Genomic DNA, 24621 nt, shown 5'->3' with positions numbered 1-24621 from the left:
TGATTATTTATTACACAGTTTTCCACAGTTATCAACATTAATTAATTCAATTCATTTTAGTTTATTTATATAGCACCATTCCACAGGGAAAATCAGCTGATTAAATTGAATCACTGACTTGCATTTAGTCGTTGACTCTTCAGCAATCCCTCTCACCAAGCATGTATAGGATGAGAGTGGAGAAAAAAAAAAAACCTCCCTTTTAACAGGAAGAAACCTCAATCTGAACCAGACCCAGTGTGAGCGGCCATCTGCTGAGGCTGACTGGGGTTAAAGGAAACAGAAGCAGACATACAGAAAGAAGCAAAGATACAAAAGGTAACTGTTAACTAGCTCCACAGGCGGCCCTGTCAAGTAAAGACAGCAAGGCAGACGAGCTCCAAGCCAGTTCTCTCATCAGAGTATGAAAGAGAGCACATACAGTTAGACAGAGAAACAGGACTACACTAAAAAAACTTCAACATGTATAAGTGAAGGTGTTGATGGCAGCAGCATAGTTGATATTTCTCTCTTGGATGGTGTCACAGCCAAACAGGAACAGACCAGATGAAGCTACTATGATGAGAAAAAAGCAAAGAAAGCATAAAGTTAGAGGTCGAAAGACTGCAGAAAGGGAGAACAGAGATAGAATGATGTAAAGTAGTCCCTATGTCCTCCAGCTGTGTAAGCCTATAGCAGCATAACTTTTGAGAAAACTCAGGATAACCCGAGCCCCTCTAACTGTAAGCTCTATCAAAAATGAAAGTTGCAAAGAAGCAAAACTAATACTTTTATTGCAAAAATTGTTTTGTAAACTTAAAAGGAAAGAATAAAATGGCGTGGCCGTTCTTTAAAAGTGAAAAACAACAACAACATGCATACTAATTAAACAAAGATGATGTCTTTTATGCAGACACTTAGCAACTTCATTATATATATATATATATATATATATATATATATATATATATATATATATATATATATATATAGTGAAGGTTGGAGACCTCTGATCTGGGTCGAAGGAAATAAAATAAAATACTTCCACAAAATATTGACCCAATCGACACATAATGAATCCAAAAGAAGCAGGTTGGAGTTTGTGGTTCTATGCGTAAAAAGTTTGCATGAATCAGACTTCAGGCACTGTGCTGCATACTCTCCTCTCATAGGAGAGGAGTGTGGTCAGCGTGGGTCTAGGTGGCGTCTCCCCGCGCTGGGATTAGCTGTCCTTCTCTCTCAGCCCTCCCTGAATTCCATTCCGCCTTTTACTTTCTTTGCTTCCCTCTCTCCACTCAGGAGGACTTCGCCTGCGCGCATTCAGCTCCACTCAGACCAAATCACAGTCCCCCAGCTCCTGCTGTAACACACCAAGGAAAAGAAGCACGTTTTGGAGGTCGCGACTTTTTGGCGTGTTTCCGCAAGTCTCCCCCTCTCCTCCTCCTTGGGGGGACGCAATCTCCAGCAGGGAGCTTTTTTTTTTTTTTTTTTTTTCTTACCTGTTGATGAGGTCCCACGGGTGGCAGAAGAACAGGCGCTTAAAGTGTGGAAAGAAGTCGCTCCAGCTGCGGACCTCTGGATTTTTCCTCCCCTGCAGAAACAGTCTGTTTGCTGGGTAGGAGGAAAATGGGTTCTCCGACCTCCTGGAGCTGTGGACTTATCGTGTCTTTAATTCTCACATGTCAGCTTATTTCTGTAAGTGAACTCCAACTTTTATCTTTAAACCTTTGAATGTTCCATTTGGTTCGATCTAGACAAATAAAAGCATATATTCCTTTTTGGGTGTAAAGTGTCAGTAGCAGTAGAAAGAAAACTGTGTTAGTGTTATTTATGTTGCTTCAGGGCTTTCATGCAGGTGGGCTATAAAACTAAGCAGAGATGCGTTTGGGAGTAATCAGACAAACCAGAACCTCCTGATGAGTGAAGCCGGGCTAAGTTTGTCCACAGAAACAAGCTATTCATAGTCTCTCCCCTTCAGTGCTGAAGCTTTGCAAACTTTCTCCAGGCTTCACTCTGCATTTTAGACTCCCTGTTTTCAGTTAAAGGAGAGTGTGATTAAAAGCAGGAACTAATCTGATCCCTTAGGGTTCGTTTACCTTTAATGTTCCTTTCAGAATAAAATACGAGCTTCTTATAGAAATGTATGGAGAGCCAAAAGGACCATAATGCAATAAAAGATAAAATATTGTGTTATAACTAAAATACCCATCAATTTGACGGATAAAGGAAAATACTCTTCAATTATAGCAAAGATTAGGTACATATGTAAGTAATTAGAAGATTTGTTTTGAAACCCATTCCTCTAAAAATGTTGCAGTCATCTATAACGATTTAATTGCTCATATATATATATATGTATATATATATATATATATATATATATATATATGTGTGTGTGTATGTATGAATACATATATATATGTGTGTATGTATGAATACATATATGTGTGTGTGTATGTATGAATNTGTGTGTATGTATGAATACATATATATATATGTGTGTATGTATGAATACATATATATATGTGTGTATGTATGAATACATATATATATGTGTGTATGTATGAATACATATATGTGTGTGTGTATGTATGAATACATATATATATGTGTGTATGTATGAATACATATATATATGTGTGTATGTATGAATACATATATATATACACATAACAGTAATATTTGATTGGGTAATCTATTTTGTAATATAGACAAATAAAATGCATCTACCGGTACATTGTCTCACTGCATGAAATACGTAAATAAATTGCGAAATTATGACATGATTTTATATTACATCTTTTTGTATATTTATGATATAGTATTTTTTAATTTTCATTCTATTAAAGATATACTTGAGTATTTATTTTTTTATACCCGTGGTTTTATTGGAAAGGAAATGCTTCAACCTTATTTGTATCACATAGAAAAAGGTAAAAAGATCTTTTCCCTGATTTTTAGATTATTGCTTCTTTTTGCACAATATCCATCATTAGGCAATTACTTATTGATAAACGCTTTTAGGGCATTCATCTAATCGCTCTAATCTTACGTCTTTTGCATAAGTTAAATGCATGAATCAGAATTTGAAATAAATCAGATTTGATGAGAAACTGACAGTTTAGAAGATATAAAAAAAATGTTTGCTAAATTTTTGATCATGCATATAGAAATATGGTTTCACTTCCAGTAAATCACCCCATGCACTCCAGGGTGACTTACTCTTAACCAATTGCTGACATTACAGTCTAAGAACCCTGCTGTCTTCACGCTTCTATATCTGCTGTATGAATCATATAGCATATGATCATCGCCTTGCAGTTGAGAATAGCCTCCCCTCCTTAACAAACCCATGTTTGTCGCCTCTCTCACCTTTATGCCCTTTAATAAAAAGAGCTCTCATGGTTGATGACGTATCTGTGACACCACTGCTTCTGTTTGATCGAAAGTCCAGCTTCTCTGAATGATTTGAAGCCATTTTGGTGGCAAACACATAAATCTTTCACATTCCACATCCAGAGGATTAAGCAACAGGTATGTGTAGACTTTAGAGAAGGAGCTCCCAAACACTTCAGCTTGCAACCCCAAAAATAACAATGCAACAAACTGGTGACCCCCTAAAAATACATATAGTTACTTCACTCTGTATTTATATATTCATACATATAAAGTAAAGCCAATAAATGATTAGGGCAAAATCTATTGTTTATTTATTTTTTTTATTAATCACAAAGGAGATACTCTTATTAAATTAACATTTCTAATTAAATACGCAATTTGAATATAGAATTTTTTTTTTTTTTATTGTGCATTCTAAACAATTTGCAAATGACAAAACATGTAAATATATACATGTAATTATATTTAACAACAATCTTTAATAGAAAATGTATACATATTTTGTTTAAAAATGTTTATATGTTTTCTTTGTAGAGTTTTTTCTGTGTATCATCACTTGAAGTGACAGTTAGATTACTTAATTAGTTAATGATGGTTTGAAATCAACATTAATATGATTGTTTCAGCCTTGTACACGTATTTAGAAAAATAAAACAAACATTTTAAATTATATATTTTATTTAATAGCGAATTTAGCAATGTTCATACTCTCCATTTATCTCAGATTGATTGTGTAAACCATCCTTGCGACCCCACATCTGGTTTCTCAGGACCCTCTGGGGGTTCTCCACCCCTACGTTTGGAACCCCTAGGTTAGAAGGTTCAGCTGGGTCCAGTCCGGTTCTCCACAAATGAAATACTCGGCTCAATTCCATGGTCATCAGTTGTGTGCTGACAGTGGACGCTACCACAGCTGTGATTAATAGCCTAGCCAACAATAGCGGCATAATTGAATTAACCGGAACCACAAGCATCTGTTTCTTACATCGGGACTTTGAACTGCAGCAGGCTGACAACCTCTTGATTCAATTAGGCGCATGTAGGGGTGTTACTACAAGATGTTCCTCTGCTGGAATGTTACGGTCATGCGATTCAGCTCAAACAATCTGACTCCCAGTGGGTTGATGCTCCACATCGATTATGTTTTTCAGTGAGTATTCTGTGAACCACCTGCAGCATTTGGAGGTGAAGTTTAACAGATCAGACCCCTTTGCCATCTGCTTTTAAGGTCTCAAAAACATTCAAATTGTCGACCAAAGCCTTGTAGCTGCGTTGCTTCACACTTTAAAGTTGTTATTCCTAATTAAAAGAGAATTTAGTTTAAACCATTATAGGGCAAGTTACCATTTTAGATCACTTGCATACCCCTTATAAATGGAGTCCCCTCAAATCCCTCAGTGAAATCTAGAAGCACAAGATCTATATCCAGCCATTTAGCAAAGATACTGCTACATGGGTATTTTGACATTTAATCAATTAGATGAGCACTTGAATTATATATTACCTAATGCAAATTAAGTTGGAAAAAAGTCAAGAAAAAAGTAAAGTTAAAAAGTTAATAAGCCTAGTTAACAATTATATTTAGGTTTATAAACAAAAAAATGTAAGTTCCAGTATCAGCATTAATGCCTCTAAGGTTATGTTGTACCAAAAAAAAAAATGTTTCCTTCACTCTCAGAGTGTTTTTCATGAATTTCTTATAGAAGCACCTTTGTTATTTTTCTCAATATATATTCGAGCAAGTTGGCGTTTCTTGTTTTTACATTGTATTAAAATATCCATACTTTTTTAATGTTACAAAGGTAATAAAGTCTTGTCCTGGATTCCAATAACACTACTGCCTTGAAATGTTGATTTTTAAAGTATTTCACTGAGTGCCTTATAAAGGGTTAACGGTCTTTCACTGCTACTTGTTGAAAACAAAGCACGAGATTATTTCACTGTCTGATGATAGAGACATTGTCTGATACATTTAATAGCTATAATAGTTTGTATTCTAAAAATAATTTAGACCTTTAACATGTTGCATGACAGATAGAGGTTCCTTTTCTCTTCAACCTTCCTGTTAATAAAAGTTAATTCTCTCCTGAAGTTTCACCACCAAAACAAAATTCTCTCCACACATTTATAGAAAATCTTTTCTATTGCAGATGTCTTAAATCTCTGTTAAATTTTAAAAACCTCAGAGATATTGGAATAGTTAACTTTGATTCTTCTTCAGCTTTCACATTGAAATCTTGTGTTGCTGCGACCTGGATGTGCTATGGTTCATTCTCTCCTTGGAAAATGATCAAATATTAATTTCAGGACTGGTCTAGCCGAAAATCGACCAACTTTGTTCACTAGTTGAATAAAAGCAGTTTTTTTTTTCAGTAGTAGCATCTAGTGTTTGAATAGCAATCTACAGTGAATGTTCATTATCTGGAACTAGATACCAACCATCTAAATCATGGGTCTTCAACATTTACCAGGACAAGGACCCCCAAACTGATGGTGAGATGGAGCGGGGATCGCCTAATTATATATATTGAATGAAATAGTGTTCTATCAAACTGGTCCTATAGTCACTCTATTACAGATGGAGTCATGTAACGGAAGTAGTTTCTCCCTGGGATTATTAAAGTATTTCTGATTCTGATTCCTGGTTGATGGGACAGGTGTTGTGAATGAAACGGTGCCCAGCTTGAAAGAGCTCCTATGTGTCACTGAATGTGTGCATTGATGACTGAAAGACATCTTCTGCCTCCATTTATCTGTTTTAATACAGTGTGTTTAATTCATGTTTATGAGTATTTAAAGACTTTTCAATTAGTGGAAAAATTGCACGGGGTAATATTAAAAAAAGAGTGTTATCAACCAAAACTTTCGCGACCCCCATGCAGTACCTCCGTGGACCCCCTAGGGGTCAAGGACCCCCTGTTGAAGACCTACGATCTAAATCATTTGATACAGTCGATTTCTCAGAGAAGGACAAATGTTTGAGCACTATCCTGCCGTTTGATGCAGGTCTGCAACTTTTTATAATCCAAAGATCCTTTGTCTCCTTCAGTTCAGTCTAACCCTGATAGTTAATTCTTTTAATTTTGCAGGACCTTTTAAAAGAAAAAATACAACTTATACTCTTTGATTAAAAGATATATTCCACAGAAAGGTTGTTGTTTTTTTATAAAGAGCATTTTTATTTCTATTTATTTTCTTATTTTTATTTTAACAAATAAAAAAATCTATGTTAATATGGAGAATATGTCATAAAAAGCCCTAGTTTCCGAATTAGTGACAAGAAAATACTATCTGGTATTCCTGAAGCAAATGATTGGGTAAATCATGATTAATCAGTTATTTGAATGTTTTTTTTCATTCAAATAACTGATTTGAATGAATCCACAGCGTCTCTTAAGGGCAGTCTGAGCTCCCCTTAAACCCCAGAGCTAACAATGCTAAAAGTTGCTTTAAGGCATCAAAACAGATATGAGCCTTAACTGATCAGGCACAGTTTTACCTCTCCGATTTTAGGATTTTATCTAGTGCAGCAACGGCAGTTGTTTTCAGTTGCTCCTAACTTGGAAGTTACAAGTCAAGCGCCCCCAGTGGCAAATTTAACACAGTGTTCCTTTAAATATATGTAAAAAAAATGAAGAGAAGAAATCACCCAAAAAATAAAAATATTATCAGTTTAATAGAATGATTTATTTAGTCTGTGATGGGTTTAGTTGGCAGGATGGTTGGTCTTTCCAGCACTCAGTTATCCAGGTCCCACACAACTTTAATTACCATTTAGAGTGGATGTGGAGCTGATGGAGTTTTAAAGCTCTGAGGAAAAAATGCAAACTGAGAGTAGCTTAAAGAGAGGAGATCCTCCTCCTTAAGACATACTCACATATTGTTTGAAGCTTGGCTTTGGTAAACATTGCAATGTTGAAACATAGTGCCAATGAGAGTCATCTGTACATATGGCGTGCAGGCTGTCAAGCTGGGATTTGTTGACTCTGCATTGAGGTGCGATTTGGGCCAATGCAGAGGTCAGGGAGGTGAGGAGTATGAACCTGACTATATTTCACAGTTCAGTTAATCTTCCTCATGAATTATTACTTCTTTCCACGCTGGTTCTTAAACTTTTCACTTTGAACTCATCCATGCAATCTTTTATGTTCTGCTTTGTTTTAGATTGACTAACAAAGTCACTAACTACATCAAAAGTTGAACAAAAGTTAATTGAGCGAGAAGCTGTCTGCAGGTTTTATGGCCTGAGAAGTAGCTCTGTGTGTCACTAAATGAATGTGCCAAGGAAGAAAACAGGAAGACATGGGTTGCTCTGACCTAAACCTGGGCTTAATGTTCCGACGAATATAACTCTTTTACATTTTTATGGTATTTACAAAATAAAGTAAAAAAGGTATATTATGATGTAATTGATCTATGGTATGTGAATATGGAGTCCTAACAACAGATGTGAGATAAACACAATTTTAATTTAGTTTAATCATTGTTCTGAAGACGACCATTAGTGCATTTAAGCAGCACTATGTAGCTTTAAGCTATTAGGAGTGCTAGACCTGCATCTAACATGGTTTAAACTGGGCTCACACTGGATATGGGACGTATAATCATCATTTTTGCGCATGAACAACCAGATATACATCCAGGTCGCTCTCGATTTTACTTCGTAAAAAACAAAATATTACATGTACTAAACTATAATGTGTTTAAGGTTTAGAATGTGTTTCCTGAGATAATAAATGCATTAAAATCCTTTCCTTTGGAAATGAAATCCTACGCTACTTCCGGGAGCTAACTTTTTCGGCTTTGGATTATAACATAAATCTAGTCTATTTGAGTTACATTTTTTCCTTTCCTGTTAACATTATGGTATATAGTGCGTAATCTAAAGATGGAAACAACTAAAATGCAGATAAACATGGTTTAAAAAATGTGAAAAGCATCAAATTGTCTCAGAAAAGTCAGAAAAACTGTCTTAAAGATCTGTATTCACATTCTTTAGTGATTTAATGATAAAATAAATACTTTTAGTACCATAATTACATTATCTATGGCCACATGGATGTGTATCTGCTTGCACATGCGCAAAATGAGCCGCTGTACAGATTGTGCTTACGGTACTGTTTAGGTACTGCGGCTATCGAGGACGTGCGGATCAAAAAAGTATTTCTGCAAGAAGTACCTTTATCTGTCTCTGCATCGAGTTCCTGAATTTCAAACTCCTAGTAGGAAAAGTCAGGCCAGGTGGATTTCAGAATAAAATCCCCCCACTAATGTACACCAATTTGACTATAAAAAGCAGAAATATAAAACGGAAACAAAGGGTTATTGGACGATGAAAATAGATGTTTATGGCGCTGACAATACCTGGAAAGACATTTAACCCACATGAACCTATTTTCTCTCTACTGCTGACCTGAAAAATTATTTGACTATAACTCACATTCAATTAATATTTCTAGTCAGAAGATGCTTGGAGTTAGTTTTATAAGTCAGATTATCTGTTTGGGGAAAGTGGACTGGCAGCAATGACTGTTGGTGGGATTATTTCCGACACTAAGTTGTATTCCTTGTAAGTCGTAGGGGTTTTCCTCTCCCTAAAAAAAGGAAAACTTGGTGGAGTGGTATGCAGCTTCATGCTGCATAAAATTGGGAAAAACTCTGGTCTCAGCAGGATGCTCTGTGGGCATACAATGACTGGACTTTTACGCAGCAGGAAAACTGCAGCGATTTTAAAACCACAACTTTTTAAAATCCTCTCATACATTGTTAACCAGTCAATGCCAGGTGTTAATTTACAAGGATTTCATGTATCTTATTGGGAAATTAACTCTTAATTAGCAAATATACATTTTTTAGTATACTACTGGGATTTAAGCCAGTGATTTTATTTTCTTTTTTTACCAGCACTACTTGAGGGGCTGGAAAAGTGTGAGAAGGATGTCCTAAATTCAGACAGTTTGGCGTACAAATCATAACTCCAGTGTACAGATCCTTTAAAGCCTTAAAGAAAGGTAAATCTCTTACAGTGAGGTTTCTGATCTTTTCCTTTAAAAACAAATATACACTATTCCCAAAGCACTTAGCTGTGCTTTTATGCCAACTTCACGTCCGTGTCGTACAGCGGAGCCAACTCCAAACACAGCTGCGCCCTGGCTGGTACAGCAGCATGTGCTGACACGAGCTTACATTCTGAGGATGGCCTGTTGGAACTGGAGTCCCAATCTTCCATCTACATTTCTGCCTTTGAAGGGCTCAGCTGTTGTTTTAAAACGCATGCAGACTCCCATATATGCATCGTCCTCAGATCAGGTCGACTCTTTGGTTAGGCAATTCCCTAATTGCATCTTCCAAGCTCTTTTTAATGGAGCACGGTTTGAAGTCATTTTTCCTTTAAAGGATGGATGGCATTATTGGTCCATTAAGCTGTCATAATTTCACTTGGATGGAACACAGTGTTCAACAGACCTCCAACAAGGCGGATTAAACGTCACAAATCATTTCTTTCAAAATCCAGTTAAGATAGAAGCAAAGTGTTGAAGTCTTAAAATAAGGAGGCTACATCCCTGTGGCTTTTTACCTGATTTATTTTTTATCTGCTGTGTTTGTAGTTAACTACGTCAGTTCTTTTGCTCCCAGCAGATGTGCAAACAGTGCTGTGAAATAAAGTGTGGATTTATACAGCGGGACTTTACGAAACTAAATGCTTTTGAACAGCAAATGAAGGAAAAAAAGAGGTGATGGTTTGTGTTTACCTGGGTCGATGACATCACAAGATGCTCAAAGATGAAGATGTTGACATGAATGATTGCAAATCAACTGAGCAGCAGTTCGACTTTGGTTAACACCAAACAACAATGCATGCTGCTTTTAGTTGGACCGCTGAAGCAAACTGACCGCAACAATGCAGAACCATAACTGGTAGAAAATAGTTTGTTTTCCTGTTAGAATTCGTCCATCTTATCGGTTCCCTCCTAAATGTGGCCCCCCTTATTATTTACACAGTTTCTATGATTCCACTCTATGAAAAGCATTTTGTTTACTTATTTTTCCCTCTTATGTGGACAGGAGGGACGGAGGATGGTATTGTCTGGATTAGAGGTGCATGCGCAGTGACTCATGCTATAGGATTAGGTTTACAGATATTAGGTCTGTCTGGATGGAGTGGGTGATGAGTCTTATAGTTCAGCAGCAAACATTATTTGTCTGTAATAAATTAGATATTCTTGACAGGGGCCAGTGTCCCTGTAATTTAATGTGACCCCTGTGCTGGAGACATATTACTAAATCGTTTTTTTAATGTGAAAGACATTTTTGCTGCGTTGTAACTAAGGGTGCACCGATTTATCGACAGGCTGATCAGTCAGCCTCCATTTTTTTTAATTTTGGGGAATCGGTAATCAGCCGATACCTAGATGTGTTACTGATCGCTTCCACTAATCTGATCTACCTTTCTCAAGGTTAGAAAGCCACCCATTTTCAATTCCTTCAATTTAATTTATAATTGAGAGAAGTAATTAGCAGATGTTTTTATTGATTTACAGGCTATTATTAAGTTTTTTCAGTGAGATGAAATTGAAATATCTCCTGTCTTGTGATCTTGTGCATGGCAAAAAAATAATTTTTCCTGAAAAGTTATTGTTGGAAGCTTTATATATATTATATCATTTACGCTAGTGTTGTTTTTGGTTAAACTTGCGCTAAGGGATGGGTTAGCTTTAGTTTTTCAGTTTGCAGTTTAAGGAAAACTTTTACAAGTTCCTGCCACAACCTCTTATTCCCCCCTCCACATCAATCAATGACCTTGGCATAACTTGTCAGACAATGATGCTATGGGGGGCTTGACCAAGCATCCAATCATTTTTGATGAGTTTGGATCAAGATGCAACAAACAATGCAATTGTAATAAGCCTAGTGTTTGCAACTAGTGTTATTGGTTTGTGAGCTAGTTTATCAGTAATGAGCACACATCTAAGAACAAAATATGATGAACCGATCTATCAGAGAGTTTTGGAATACCAAGGAGCGGATTGCTGAAAAAAAATCTGGATTTTCCAAAAATTTAACTGTAAACAAAAGACATGAATCGCTAAAATCAATAAATTATCCAGACCTAACACCAATGAGTTTAAAGGAGGACAATGAAAAGTACATTTTGCATAAATTGGAAATAGCTCAGAAGTCCTTGCCCTGTTCTAAATTAATGTAATATATGGCATATCTGCATGGAAGCTTGTTTTGGGGAAAATAATATATTTCTCTGAATTATTTCGTAAAAAAGGTGACAAGAACAACAAACCAGTTTCACTGAAAATGTTAAATAAGACAAGATCAAAAGTTTTTACTGTCTAAGAGCTTTAATCATCGTCTTGCAGATTATCTGTAGTGTTTTCATAGACACAGCTAATGTTTACAAATAATTATAATTAAATGATTAGTTTATCTAAAGACAATTGAAGTCTTTGTTCCTGAGTTATGGAGCCACAGTGAAATAAAAACCAGTGCTTCACAGTGAGGTAATTGGCTGCACTAATGACCCATTACTGATATCACATGATAAAAAACAGTAAAGTATTCTTAACGCCCACAAAGACCAACCTCACTGTCTTTTATTACCCTATTCAGCCTAAGAGAGAGACAGTCTGAGCTAACAATCAAAAGATTTGGATCAGATGTGTCATTTATGAAGAACCCGACTTTTCATTGTAGATGGACAAAGTTTTCTTCTTTGAGAAATGGTTAAAATCGAAAAAAAGCTTTGCAAGGAACATTTTTGAAAAGTTTTAGGTGTAAGATAAGAAGATTGCAATAACACAAGTAAATCAGTATTAGTAGCTTAGAGTAATAATTCAGAAAATTTAGAAAGCGTTCTGGGTACAAAGCGAAACGTCTTCAAACATGGAAAAAAGTCCAGTGGATTGTTTTTTTTTTGTTTGTTTTTTTTGGAATGACTATGACCTGGGTGACACTTTTAGGTTGGTTTAAATTGAGGTAAATGTTTTAAAGAAATAAATAACTACCTTAATCCCAGAGGTTTGGATTTACAGGGATCATTTGGATTCATTATAAAAAACAAAAAACAAAAGATTCTCATTAGATTACTATCCTAGACTCTTACCTATTTCTTCACCTTTAACACTCCTAGTGATTCATTCAAATGCTAACTTAACCTCATGGCCCTTTTCCATTGAAAACCCCTGTTGTGTTCGCCTGGGTTGATTATTGTCTAAAGGCATTGATTTGAAGTCACTTCTTTTTTCATTCAAGAAGCTGCATCATTGTCTTGTAAAGACCCTCCCACCTAATGCATCCACTCTCATGGGGTTGATGGCCTTTTCTCTGAATGGGTTTTTCTGCAGACAGGAATCCTCTCCCTTGACGCTCGGGCAAACGCTCGGGCAAACTTCTCCCTCTTCCTACTCTGGTTTTACTCCTGTAAACAGCAACAATAATTTCCCACCCTGGTGTTTCATTAGCATTGATAATATCTAAGATTAGTCTCTGTGCACAGCCTCCACATCCTCTCACTGTGCAGGAAGTTTGTGCCTGTAAACAGAGAAGCCCATACCTCTGCAGAGCACACTGAAATAAGAGACAGCCCTAACAAAGATGCTGCTGGAGCCTTGATGTTTCACAGAGGGGGGCCGGTGTGTATGGTTATGCTGGCCGTGGGGTGTGAAGAGTAAATACAGAGCAAACACCTGCCTCCCCTCTTAGCTTGACTTTTATTTGATTCAGGACTCGGTTTGTTGAAAGTAACACACGCCTGCTGCTTAGGACTCTGTTTGCTGGGTGATTTCACCAGTTTGGGTTTGTTTCTTTGGGAACTAAGATGAAATGTTGAATTAAGGTCGTTTCAAAGCCCTGAAAACAAGGAACCCTTTGGAATGCTTGTTTTTTTTTTTTTTTTTTTTCTGTAAAAATCAGCCTAGTCATGTTTCATTAGAATAATAACATCATTAAAATCTACTGTTGAATAAAGAAAAGCTAACATAAATTAGTTTGGTATGTGTTGTAGTTGAAATTGGTCATTTTGCCTTTTTTTTTTTTAGTTTTATTCCTAATTTTTTTCAATGACTTAAAGTAATTTTCCATAATCTACTCTTTCTCTGCTGTGAGGAAATTTGTTTCATCATCCCAGTAATATACAGTCATCATGAATAATGGACATTAGGGCTGCAACAATTAATTTGGTTAATTGTGATTAATCGATATTTGAAAAAAAATCGTCAACTAATTGGAGTATTGAGACTCTAAAACAATGCCTTTAGCTGACAGAGCAACCCACTTAGAGCAGTAGTTATACCAAAGTTGTAAAACAATATTTAAACATTTTGTATTTAAGATAAAAATATTTTTCGACTGTCAATATGCCCTACCAGGAAACTCCTGCAGTGAAAATTTTTAAGTTTCACCTGGTTTAATTTTGCTAAATGTTTTCTTTAAGGAACCTTTTGCTGATTATTGATTAATAAAAAAAAAAAAATAATTGAAAGATTAATTGATTTGTAAAATGGTCGTTAGTTGCAGCCGTAATAGACCTATATTTTGGTTTGATCTATGGTTTGGTCTAAATTTCTCCTTTTCAAACAGGGCAGGACGAAGTGGCCTAAACTACTATAGATTTCTTCAATATAATTTTGATATTGATATAAAAATATTAAAAGCCTTAAAAAGGCTGCCAAGAGCTCCCAGATGTCTGTATAAATTCAGGACAATTATTTTACCCTGTTTATAAAACTCCACCAACATAAAATTTTAGAAATATTTGATAAAAAAACAACAACAAATATTTAAAAAGAATACATCTTTTAAAAAATACATAAAGGCCAGAATGTCAATCTGCGACAAATGCTTAAGTCATATCACCAATAACAAATGAAATTTTGTTGCAATATATATTGATATTGGAATATTGTCCAACCCTATTTCCAATTCTAACTGCCCTAAGTGGGGATCGAAAAACAAATTTAAATAGAAGCACCGTATTCTGAAGTGGTTAAAGGTTAAATCCTTTAAGAAAATGCTAAGCAACAAATAAGATCGAATTTTAAAACAAGTTATGGTAAAAGATACATATAATCCAATTCTTTTCTACTATAAGTTTTTGTTTAAGGAACTATTGATCCAAAAAAACAAAATAAAAACAGTTGCTCTAGATTTATTGATAGATTTAGTGATTTTGCATCTTTTTTATTTTTTATTCTACTTGCTCTGATTCTGTTTTATTTTCCTATATTTTAATCATGCAAAGCACTTTGCATTGTCTTTGTACTGAATTGTGCTATACAAATAAATTTGCCTTGCCTTGCCTAACAGATTAAACCACTCTCTCGTTAACATGAAAATATAGGAAACTAGTAGCTGCAAGTAGTTAAAATTCTGTTGACAATAACATAAACAGCTTTTACCCTAATTCTTCCTTTTCAATCGTTATAATTTCCCCACATTTAGGCCTTCTCAATATTTCACAAATATATTTCCATCTCAATTTTAGTGTCAGTAATGTATATATCACAAACGGTTGTTTTGAGTGCAGCAGTTGATGGATAATTTATTTTAAGTGTTATGAACTCATATTGTATGTCCTAATTTAATATTTATCGTTTAGAGTTGGATAGAATTTCACAACAGCAGATGTTCATTTAGAACATATATGACATGAGGCTGAAGGTCACAGAGTGTAGAGGCACAGGTAAGAAAGAAAGAAGTGAAGAAAATCATTATATTTACAATTATTATTGCTGTTGCCTGAATTTTATAATGTTTTGCATCCATACGTTGCATTTTAGAGGGGGACAAAAATACTCTATCTAAGCAGCCCTATGTGATTATGATACATTAACATTTTAATAATGCAAAGAATGTTGTCTTTTCTTTCATAGTCCTGCTTTACTGGCCAGTTATTACACTTTCAGTATGGAACTAGGACCCTTGGGAAGCACTTGTTACTAGTCCCTGACTATGTATTTTGTTATTGTCCTAAATTTTTTACCTAAAAATTTGACCTAAGGTTTTATCCATTTATCTCTGGTACTTTTTCAGCAGCAGCATTTCTGGATTTTAACCAATTGTCATGGAGACAAGACACTCACAAAGTACTGTGACGTTTGTTGCCGGGTGATGAAAAGCTGGTTTGAGAGCTGGTAGTTGAGGATATTCTTTCTCTGGGTGGATCATCAAAATAAGTGGTCCTTCTTACTGTCAGTCATTCTGGGGATATGGTTAGATAAGGCCTTCCTATGTGCCCGTCCCCATTTTCACTTACCAGTGGTAGGTCTGACATAGTGGAAAAATTGCAAATCTCCTTTTGGAAAGTAAGCTTCTATGAACGATGCAAACAGGAACTTTTAAACAGAGCGTGCACACAGAGAAATGGGCTTGTGCATGCTCTCGCACGCGTTTAATAGGTTTTCCCTTTCCGGAGCCGGTGCAGGGTTGTGCATGTGCATTTTTTTTTTCTAAAGTGGAGAGGTTGGTTCTTTTCAAAAATTTGCGAAATTCCTCCACTATAGCTTTAATTTCAGAACTAAATTAAACCGATATGTCGCTGCATTTTAGTTTTACTCTCCTAAATTTCTAACATGGAGCATTAGCTTCAAGAGGATGAAAATATATAGGTAGTTTTGCAGGGTAAAGCCTGAAAATAAAGGAACAACATTGGAAAACTGGTGCAAAGGAGGCAGGAGTTTACTGAATATGGTGAAAACCTGTGATCCAGGTAGATGACAGAAATATAACAACAAACCGTCCATCTGTGTCCACTGGAAGCACACTTCTGGAGAGTCTGGACTTATAATCTTGACTTTTTTTTTAAAGTTTAAATGAATACAACCTTCCCCTCCAGCATGCAGTGAATTACTTCTCTGTGCAGGAATCTTAAAAAGGAAACCCTGTCAGCTGCTCTCTAAATATCTCTCAATGTTGTTTTTGTGCATGGCACACAGAAGTTTAGCCTTTCAGCATGCATTTACAGTAAAATGTGTGCCATTATGCCTTTGGTTTACGGTGTTTAAATGGTAAACTTTGAGGGTTGGCTCTATTGTGAGTCAGCTGGAGTGCCTCAGAGGGCTGCAAAGATCTGGTGTGTGTTACCATGTCGGCTGCCGTCCCAAGAGACATAACAACTTGTTCTCTTTGATATATGCACATAGTGAAAACTCCTGGTCTCCTAGGAATCGCCTCTTTCTGTTGTCTTTACCTTGAGTCCCTTTTTTTCCTTTTCATCTGTAGCTTTCCTGCTGTTTTTCGAGTAGTCAGCTCAGACCTCTGTAGAAAAAGCCTTGCATTTGGGAAAGTGATTTGGTGCATGATCTGTAGGGTTGTATCAATCAATCAAAACTCTATTGAAAATAGATTTTAAGCTGCTTAAACCATGAATCGATTCTAAAATAAAAAAATTGATTCACAATGGCTTATTAAACCAAGTTCCAAACGCTCTCCTGTAGCTCTGCAGTAAACAAACTTCCCATTTAATGTATGTACCGTAAATTAGTTGAATCATTTGTGCCAGATGTTGCTGCTGCCTAATGTGTTTTTGCATGGCTGCAGCCACTTCAAACAAACTGGAGACAAGCATGGCAGCGGCAGCAAGCGACTTCAAAATAGATAACACTAAAGACAATTTAAAGTCAGCATGATGGCAACATTTTGACTTATTTGGGATTACTAAGGAAAATGGCAAGAAAACTGATTATATGAAAAAAATATTGCATGTAAAGAATTGCAAGATACTGATAATTGATAAAAGCCTCTTTCCCACTTAAAATAACGAGTTAAACCGGGTTTTTCAAACATGGGTTGACCCGCTAACAATTGGCATTTTTTTTCCCTTCCCTCTGGCAAAAACAAGCCGTGTCTTACCCCTCGCTGGCAATCTGTGTGGCCTCTGTCTCCCTGCAGCTGCATGTCTGGTGACACCATCATGCTGAGTTAGCGTTGATGATGTCACAGGTGTGACAGAAATCAAAAAAGTAAACAATGTAGAGAAACATTTAAGGAAGCCAGGGAGTAGTAAATGTGTTTTATTGTTTCGCCCTAATGTCTGTCTGAATGTCTCTTACCAGCACTGCACCATGTTTATCGAATGTAAACAGAGTTGTTTCGTCTTGTTAGATCAGAAGCGGCTGGCACGGTGGCTTGACGTCCCAACGGTGTCACGTAATTTAGCGGGTCAACCCGGCGTTTGCTGAGGCTTTTGACCCGGTTGGTTGTGTCAGTAAGCTGTTCCCACTGCCAATAAAAGCCGATTGTTCCCAGGTTTAAATGGGTTTTCCGGCCAGTGGGAAAGGGACAGTTGAGATGTTACCAAAGTGAGCCTTCCTCGCCAAAGCAGGAGGGGATTTGCCACAACACAATCTGCACCGATTTACACATTTGCACGGACCTTTAGCTCAAGGGCCAAGGCGATTACATGATCCATTTCTGTTTATTTGGCTAAAAAAAAACAGCTTTCAGGTGATGATAAACACTTTAGAGCTGTTATACAACCTCCCTCCATTCCCACACTTCAGCCAAACGGTAATGCCAGAACTCTAACGCAAAGTCAAAGTCAAGATTGTTGAGATTCTTAAAAATGGTGAATAGTGTCGTATTTATGACTGACTAGGCAACGCAAAGTTTCCTTACATTTACGGCTGGTGATCAGCGCAGAGTAGAAAATGGTTAAAGAGTCTCCTCTTTTTAAAACTCCTTGCAGTACAAACATTGTGCAAGTACTTTATTTCTGAAACTAACAAAACAGACTGTTAAAGTTTGATACAAAGACAAAAAATTCACCTGTAATTAAAAAGTCAATGTTTAGTTTATTTTCAGGTCTTGCAATTTTTTGGTAATTCAAAGCGATCCACGATTAGTTGGAACAATAAACTCTATTTAAGAAATATTTATTTTCAAGTAAATAAAATACAGTTGAAATACTAAAAGCTGTTTTGCTAGATCCCAATGAAATATTGGGATATGTATGTCACCATGTTGTTTACGTTGCAATACATTCTGGGCAAATTACATAAATCCGAGGACCTTCTCAGTTTGGGTGCTAAAATTTAAGAGTGTAGAAATCAGAAGAGCTAATGAAGATGAGGGGGATCAAATGGACTAGGATGGAAGATTTGGCTAAAGAAACTGGTGTTTATTGATGTAGAGCTATGGTACATAGAGCTCCAGTTTGTATCTGAGGCTCTTTATAGTATCATGATCAAAACATTTTCTTAGATATACCAGAATGATGGGTTACAACAACTGAAAGATGCTTCACTGTCATATTAAGCAGTCATTCATTAGCTTCTGCTAGGTTTGCCAACTCCCTGAAAAAAAAAAAAAGGGACACCTCATGTGCGTGCCAGCTGACCCGACTGCCTTTACCCCTCCTGGCGTGGTGATTTTTTTTCTTTTAGTGCAGTTCAGTTTTTTTTAGTGACAATTCACAACAGATATCATCTCAAGGCACTTTACAGTTCACCAGATCATCCAGTCAAATTGATTGAAAGTTTTCTATCTAAGGAAAACCAGTTAAATGCATCGGCTCATTGGCTCTGATGCAATCCCTCACACTAAGCATGCTGGTAGCGACAGTGGAGAGGAAAAACTTCCTTTTAACAGGAAGAAACTTCCAGCAGAGCCCTCCTTTGTTTGCGAAATTATTTTTTTAACGATTTGACTCAAATTGAATTAGACGCATATTTGTTAGTGACATGAGCACATGGAAAACAAATTATTGTCCAGCAATTCACTTTAATACAAAATAAAAAACTTTGCTTTATAAATAAGTATTTTAAACGTAAACCTGTCCTGCTTAACTGCAAACTGTAAAAACGAATATAAAACAATAAATAAATAGTGCATATTTTTAATGCAGCAGCAAATTTGTAAACATATTTGTGCCTTAAATAGTTATGACTGACTGGGCAACACAATTAGTAGATAGTAGCCTACAGTTATAAAACCGAAAAATCATTCGCTCAATGCCACAATATGTAACAATAGTCTATTTTTCCACGTTATTTCCTCTGAGCTCTTGCAGCAGTGAGGAGTTGTTTGTCTTTGAGTGCTGCTGCTCTGTTTTGTCCCGCTATCTTCTCCGTGAGCAACACTTGGCTTGACCAATGGGATAAGGGTATTCTGGATTGTTACATATATGTTCTCAGCTCATTGGTCACAATGCAGGACAGGGCCCGGGAACAAGTTTACCGTAAGTTTTGTATCTAATGTGCCCTTAATACGGGACAAAGTGCATTCCTTTTCCATTAAATACGGGACAGGTACTTCTGTTTCGAAATACAGAACGATTCCATTTTTCAAGGGACGGTTGGCAACCCTAGCTTCTGCTAATGGTTTTAGCTCTTACTAATATGATTAACAGTAGATCACAAACCGAACACACGGGTTTGTTTCAACAAGTATCTCATGTATAACGGCTCTTGAAAACTGAGGCAGTGATGCAGTGTGGCATTGTCTAAATCAACACCAGTTAAATGTATTACGGTAAAAAATGACTCCGCTGTCAGTGAGCCCCAGGGCAGCTGTGGCTACAATGTAGCTTGCCACCATCAGTGTGTGTGTGTGTGAGTAAATGGGTGAATGAATGTAGTCTAAAGCACTTTGGTCAAGTCTTAAGGCGCTATATAAGTACATGCCATTTACCATTTAAGGGCAGATTATACTTCTGCAACCTCCACAACAAATGTCGCGAACCAGTTTTGCTGGTATGCTTCTGCACCAAAGATCTGGAATTTCTTGGGACGCACAGCAGTTTCCTGCCAAAGAGCTAGTGGGAGCCTATTCGAGAACTCGCGAGAACTTCATTGGATGGTCACGAGAACTTCTTCGGCGGTGCCGGCGGAGTGTTTATTTTCCAAAACAAGTTGTCTGAGGCATCGTACAAGTGGTTGTACTTCGAACCTCCTCGATCAACCTTTCGTCGTGGTTATCCATTGTTGTTATTACTCCTCGGTTTTTAAAAATGGCGTGCCCCGGCACCGAATTGAGAAGGTCAACCACACAGACAGGCGGAAAGGCAAACCAAGGACCAATCACAGCTGCTTTTTTGTCAGCGCACTTCCGCTTGAGGTCTGCACTGGTTTGCAATTGTCCGACTTGTAGTCAGGATTGTTTTTGAGGTGCTTGACGACGGTTGCAGAGCCTCACACACATTGACAGATTTGGCGGTTGCAGAGGCTATGCATCAGAAGCATAAATTGGCCTGTAGCCTTCCTGTTTTTACTCTGTAGATTCCAATCCAGTAAGACCTGTCTGTGTCACTCGTGGCGACATCAATAAGTAAAAAATATAACTAAGGACATACTGTATCATTTTCAAGTAATTATGACTTTTTACATATAAAAAATGACATTTTTAATTTAATAGGAAAATTACATCTTTAGGCCAGTTGGCTTTTAAATCCTTGAAATTTTCTTACCAAAGTCAGTTTGTCACACCAACAAAAATGGAGATGTTGAAATGAAAGATATATTTTAGTTGTATAATGAGGTATATTCCTTTAAGTAAAATTAAAAGTTAAAAACCATACTAATAATTAAGAACATAAATCTGAAAATCGGATCAAATCAGGGCTTTGGTGCATCGATACATCCCCGGTGATCAGATAGGCTAACTGCTTTTCTTTTGCTCAGTGGGTCTGTGGTTAAAAAGCTGATCAGCAAACTCTAGTTCTGGAACTTTGGCTTGAGGTGGTCTGAACCTTCTGCCCCTCGCAGTTACCGCCTCACTCAGGAAATAAAACCTGGAATTTTTCTGCGGGACAAGAAGACCTCATTTCCCCTGCAGCAAAGTTTATCCAGGCTTTCCTGTGCTCACTTCAGATGTTCCTGTTTGTCACATGTTGAAAGAAATAACCTGGGTTAGTAGTTTTCTTTACAGCCCCCACCCATTTCACTCAGTTTGATTTATTTAATTCAACGTTATCATGTTTCTGTTAAGAAATCCATTCAAACCCTCAAAGCAAGCCATTTCTTATCGTTTTCACTTGTCAATCCTGTACCTTTTTGCAGAACACTTAAACCATATAAGCATTTCTCACATTTTTTTCCCCTGTATGCTCCGTTAAAACTACTTCACTTGGAGTGCTTGGCAGCTGGTCACAGCGTATAGCTGCAAAGCTGTTCAGAAGCTTTGACAAGTTTCCATAACTTGGCAAGTCATGCACTCAAAGTAAGGATTAATGAATTCCCCTGGACCCAATTATGCCAAAGTACAAGCCCTTGTTGTTCCTATTTTTCCTTCTCTCACAGAATATGACATTTGTATTTCCATCACAGTTTGTTTGAGCCAAGTGGAGCTGCTAAGCTGGAACCTTTTTTTTTTCCTTTCAGGTTTGGTGCTTCAGAAGATGCACCCTGCCATTATTTTGTCATCTAACAAGTCTTTGATTAACTAAGTGAAAAATGACTATTTCTTTAAGGAGTCCCGACGCCTTAGGAACAAAGCAGAGAGTTTATCTCTCTCTGCCTTCCTGCAAATGCCAGTTTGCTACATCTAAACTGAATGGATTATAGGGAGGATTTGTTTTGATGATGAATGCAGGATCTTTCTGTAACTAAGCAACCTAGTTCTTGACTGAAACCACCATTTGACTTGTTAAGCTTTCCTCTACCATCTATGTTAACAAATTTAATGAAAGATTTTGAGTAAGGAAAAATTGTTGGCTGTTTCTAAAACTTTGGGTTGTTGATGTTTGATCAAATCAGGCAGCTCTCAAATAGGGCTCTTCAAAAAAATCTCATTTTTTAAACAGTTCTGAATACAGCTTCTAACATACAAGCTATTCGCCATGCCAGGCAGCATACATGCTGCATTTAGGAGTAACTCGTATAGTAAAAAAATGTGACTTTCCACTTTAGGTAATGATTTGGGGCGATTTTATCTGCTGCCTTCATTTCCATTGTATCTACAGGGGTAGAACCCCCCAAAGAGCTTAGAGGATTACTGAGAAGTTTAGCTAGGTTTTTTGTATTCTCTTTAACCTGTTTAGACTTTTGTGCACAGTGAACAACAGTGAGCGATTTTGAAGAACTCAGAGAGTCAAGCAGCTGCAAAAGAATAACGGTAATAAAAATTGATTGAAACTGAATGATTTTCAGTAGGATCCCCATTTGGAAGCAAAAAAAGTTCAATCAGTAAATGCACTAGATGAATGTGTAGCAAGGTTGTGGTAACCACAACAGTCTCGATGAAGACGCTGTTCCTGTTCACTATTGGAAAAAAGACGAAGATAACAGGGGTACTAGAAGGGTAGAAAGCGCTGCATGCTTCTGAATAATGCGTTATCTTGTGAACAAGCTTATTCATGTTTGATTTGAATTACCTTTCTTTTTTAGGGGAACCACTACAGTAGTAAAATAATGTTTCTTTGACATTAGCAAAATATCAATAATGTTTTGCACATATTTGTTTTGGAAACGCTGCTATTATCAGTAGTGATAATTTCTGCAAAGGATCCTGCAATGGAATTGCAGACCTCGAACAGCCACGGGGAGAATGAATGTTCAGGGAAATCAAATTCTGGAGAATAAAGGTGCAGGAAAGCCTAATGGAAATCTACCTCAGTTCATTCTTTCTTATTACCTCACCAGACCTCTGCCTGCTCCTTTAGAACCCTCATATACTAACCCAAAAATCAGACATTACAAAACTCTGTAAAAAATGTCTGAACATCTTTCTCTCTCGTCTTTAGGAGTCTGTCAGACTGTCTGCTGTGTATTTTATTCCTGCCCTCAGGTGATTCAACATGTTAGATCATCTTTGAGTCTTTCAGGACTTGTTCAGACCTGGCTTCAACACACGTCTTGTCTGATTCAGATGGAAATCTTTTAAGTATAACTGATCATGCTTGGCATTAAAATATCACCTAAATTATCCTGCCTCTATGTCAAAAAAACAAAAAATCACTAAAGTCTGCAGACTCTATGAGCAGTAGTTAAGTTTGCATACATCACAAAATGTTTTGAAGCACATTCACTTTTATTTACAGGGTTAAATGCCTTTAATTTTTCTTAATCATATTTTAAATGAGGTTTGGTTGCAAAACTTCCTGCTGCATTTAATTCAGTACAGAATGTGTTCAGATTTCTTAATGGATGCACTGATTGATTATGTTTGAAGGTGGCTGAAGGGAAACCCTTCAAAACTCTTCAAATGCATTTACTCCTGCAGTTAGGTTTTTAACTTGATGATTTTAACTTGATAATTTCCTCAGTAAGTGAGGAAATTAATGCAAAATGTGCATATGTGAATAAGGTTTTTATAGTTGCTATGATTCTTTTGATTCAAACCACAGTCAAGTCTTTGCTCGCTGATTATTTCTTAACACAGTTTTTCCATACCAACATCCAGGGGGGAGCTTGTTCAGATTTTATCTTGGGTCCTTTAGTTTCTTGCCTATCATCGGTAAAAGCATTGAAGCTTCTTTTCTGTCACTGCTTAATGTAGATCCACATTCATCAGTTTGCCAGAGGCTTGTCAGTTTGTCCCTAGGAGGCCGTTTCAGGCTGAAGGTTGGCCTTGAAATACAGCTGGTGAGGCAAAGGGAATGTGTGTGGTTTTAGGCTAAAGTGGTTATATGTAATTTTCTCTCCGCCCAAAACATCTGCTGATTCCACAGAACAAGAAGTCATCCAGATTCTCCATCGAAGAAACCTGTCTGTGGGTTTTTGAATGCTGCAGCAGCTTTAATCAGAGATCTGTAGACAGAAAAAAATTCATCTTCCCATTTATTTATTTATTTTTACACCCAGTAATCTGTGTGGGATTGCAGGTTGTCTGGTGACTTAAACGGGGACATATGCTCCAAGAAATCTGAGGTTTATCATGAATTAGGTTAGTAGCGGATGGGTAAAAATGTTTAGGATTAAATAAAGATACATAAAAATGCGAAGCAAAATGAGAAAAAGCATGGAATTGGGGGATATCCAACACCGATTGTAGCTCTAACTTTGCGTTTAGCATCGTTGTCCTGCTGAAAGAGGGACCTCCATCCTAGTCTTCATCAAAGATCACCCTGTATCATTACTCTACCCATCAGAAGTGGCTGACTAGCTCAAGTGGTAAATCACCCTCCTGCAAACAGGATGCCTGGGTTCGTATGCCACCAGTGTGGGTCTTTTCATGTTAATGCCTGCTTTGGGTGTTAAGGGCATTGCGCTTGTAATCCTGAGGTTCTGAGTTCAAGCGCCACTCCCACAGACTACCACTCTGAGCAAGACCCTTAACCCCTACAGTACACTGCTCCCC

General features: G+C 37.0%; 1 protein-coding gene across 20 annotated transcripts in view; it reads left to right on the top strand.

Annotated features, from left to right (window-relative positions):
- The first annotated feature begins 1207 nt into the window (after positions 1-1207).
- Positions 1208-24621, top strand: part of hspg2 (heparan sulfate proteoglycan 2) — a 170952-nt gene continuing 147538 nt past the window's right edge. For 15 of the 20 annotated variants that reach the window (XM_015385818.1, XM_015385775.1, XM_015385869.1 and 12 more), the window contains exon 1: positions 1208-1674. In XM_015385818.1, the coding sequence (XP_015241304.1) occupies positions 1606-1674 (69 nt within the window). In that variant the 5' untranslated portion in view covers positions 1208-1605. The remainder of the gene's footprint in view (positions 1675-24621) is intronic. The other 5 variants (XM_015385905.1, XM_015385913.1, XM_015385897.1 and 2 more) reach the window with 2 other exon arrangements.

This window comes from Cyprinodon variegatus, unplaced genomic scaffold (assembly GCF_000732505.1).
Source record: "Cyprinodon variegatus isolate N-32 unplaced genomic scaffold, C_variegatus-1.0 Scaffold16, whole genome shotgun sequence".
Classification (NCBI taxonomy): domain Eukaryota; kingdom Metazoa; phylum Chordata; class Actinopteri; order Cyprinodontiformes; family Cyprinodontidae; genus Cyprinodon; species Cyprinodon variegatus.
The sequence above is the reverse complement of the archived record's forward strand: the minus strand, read 5'-3'. Positions and strand labels throughout refer to the sequence as shown.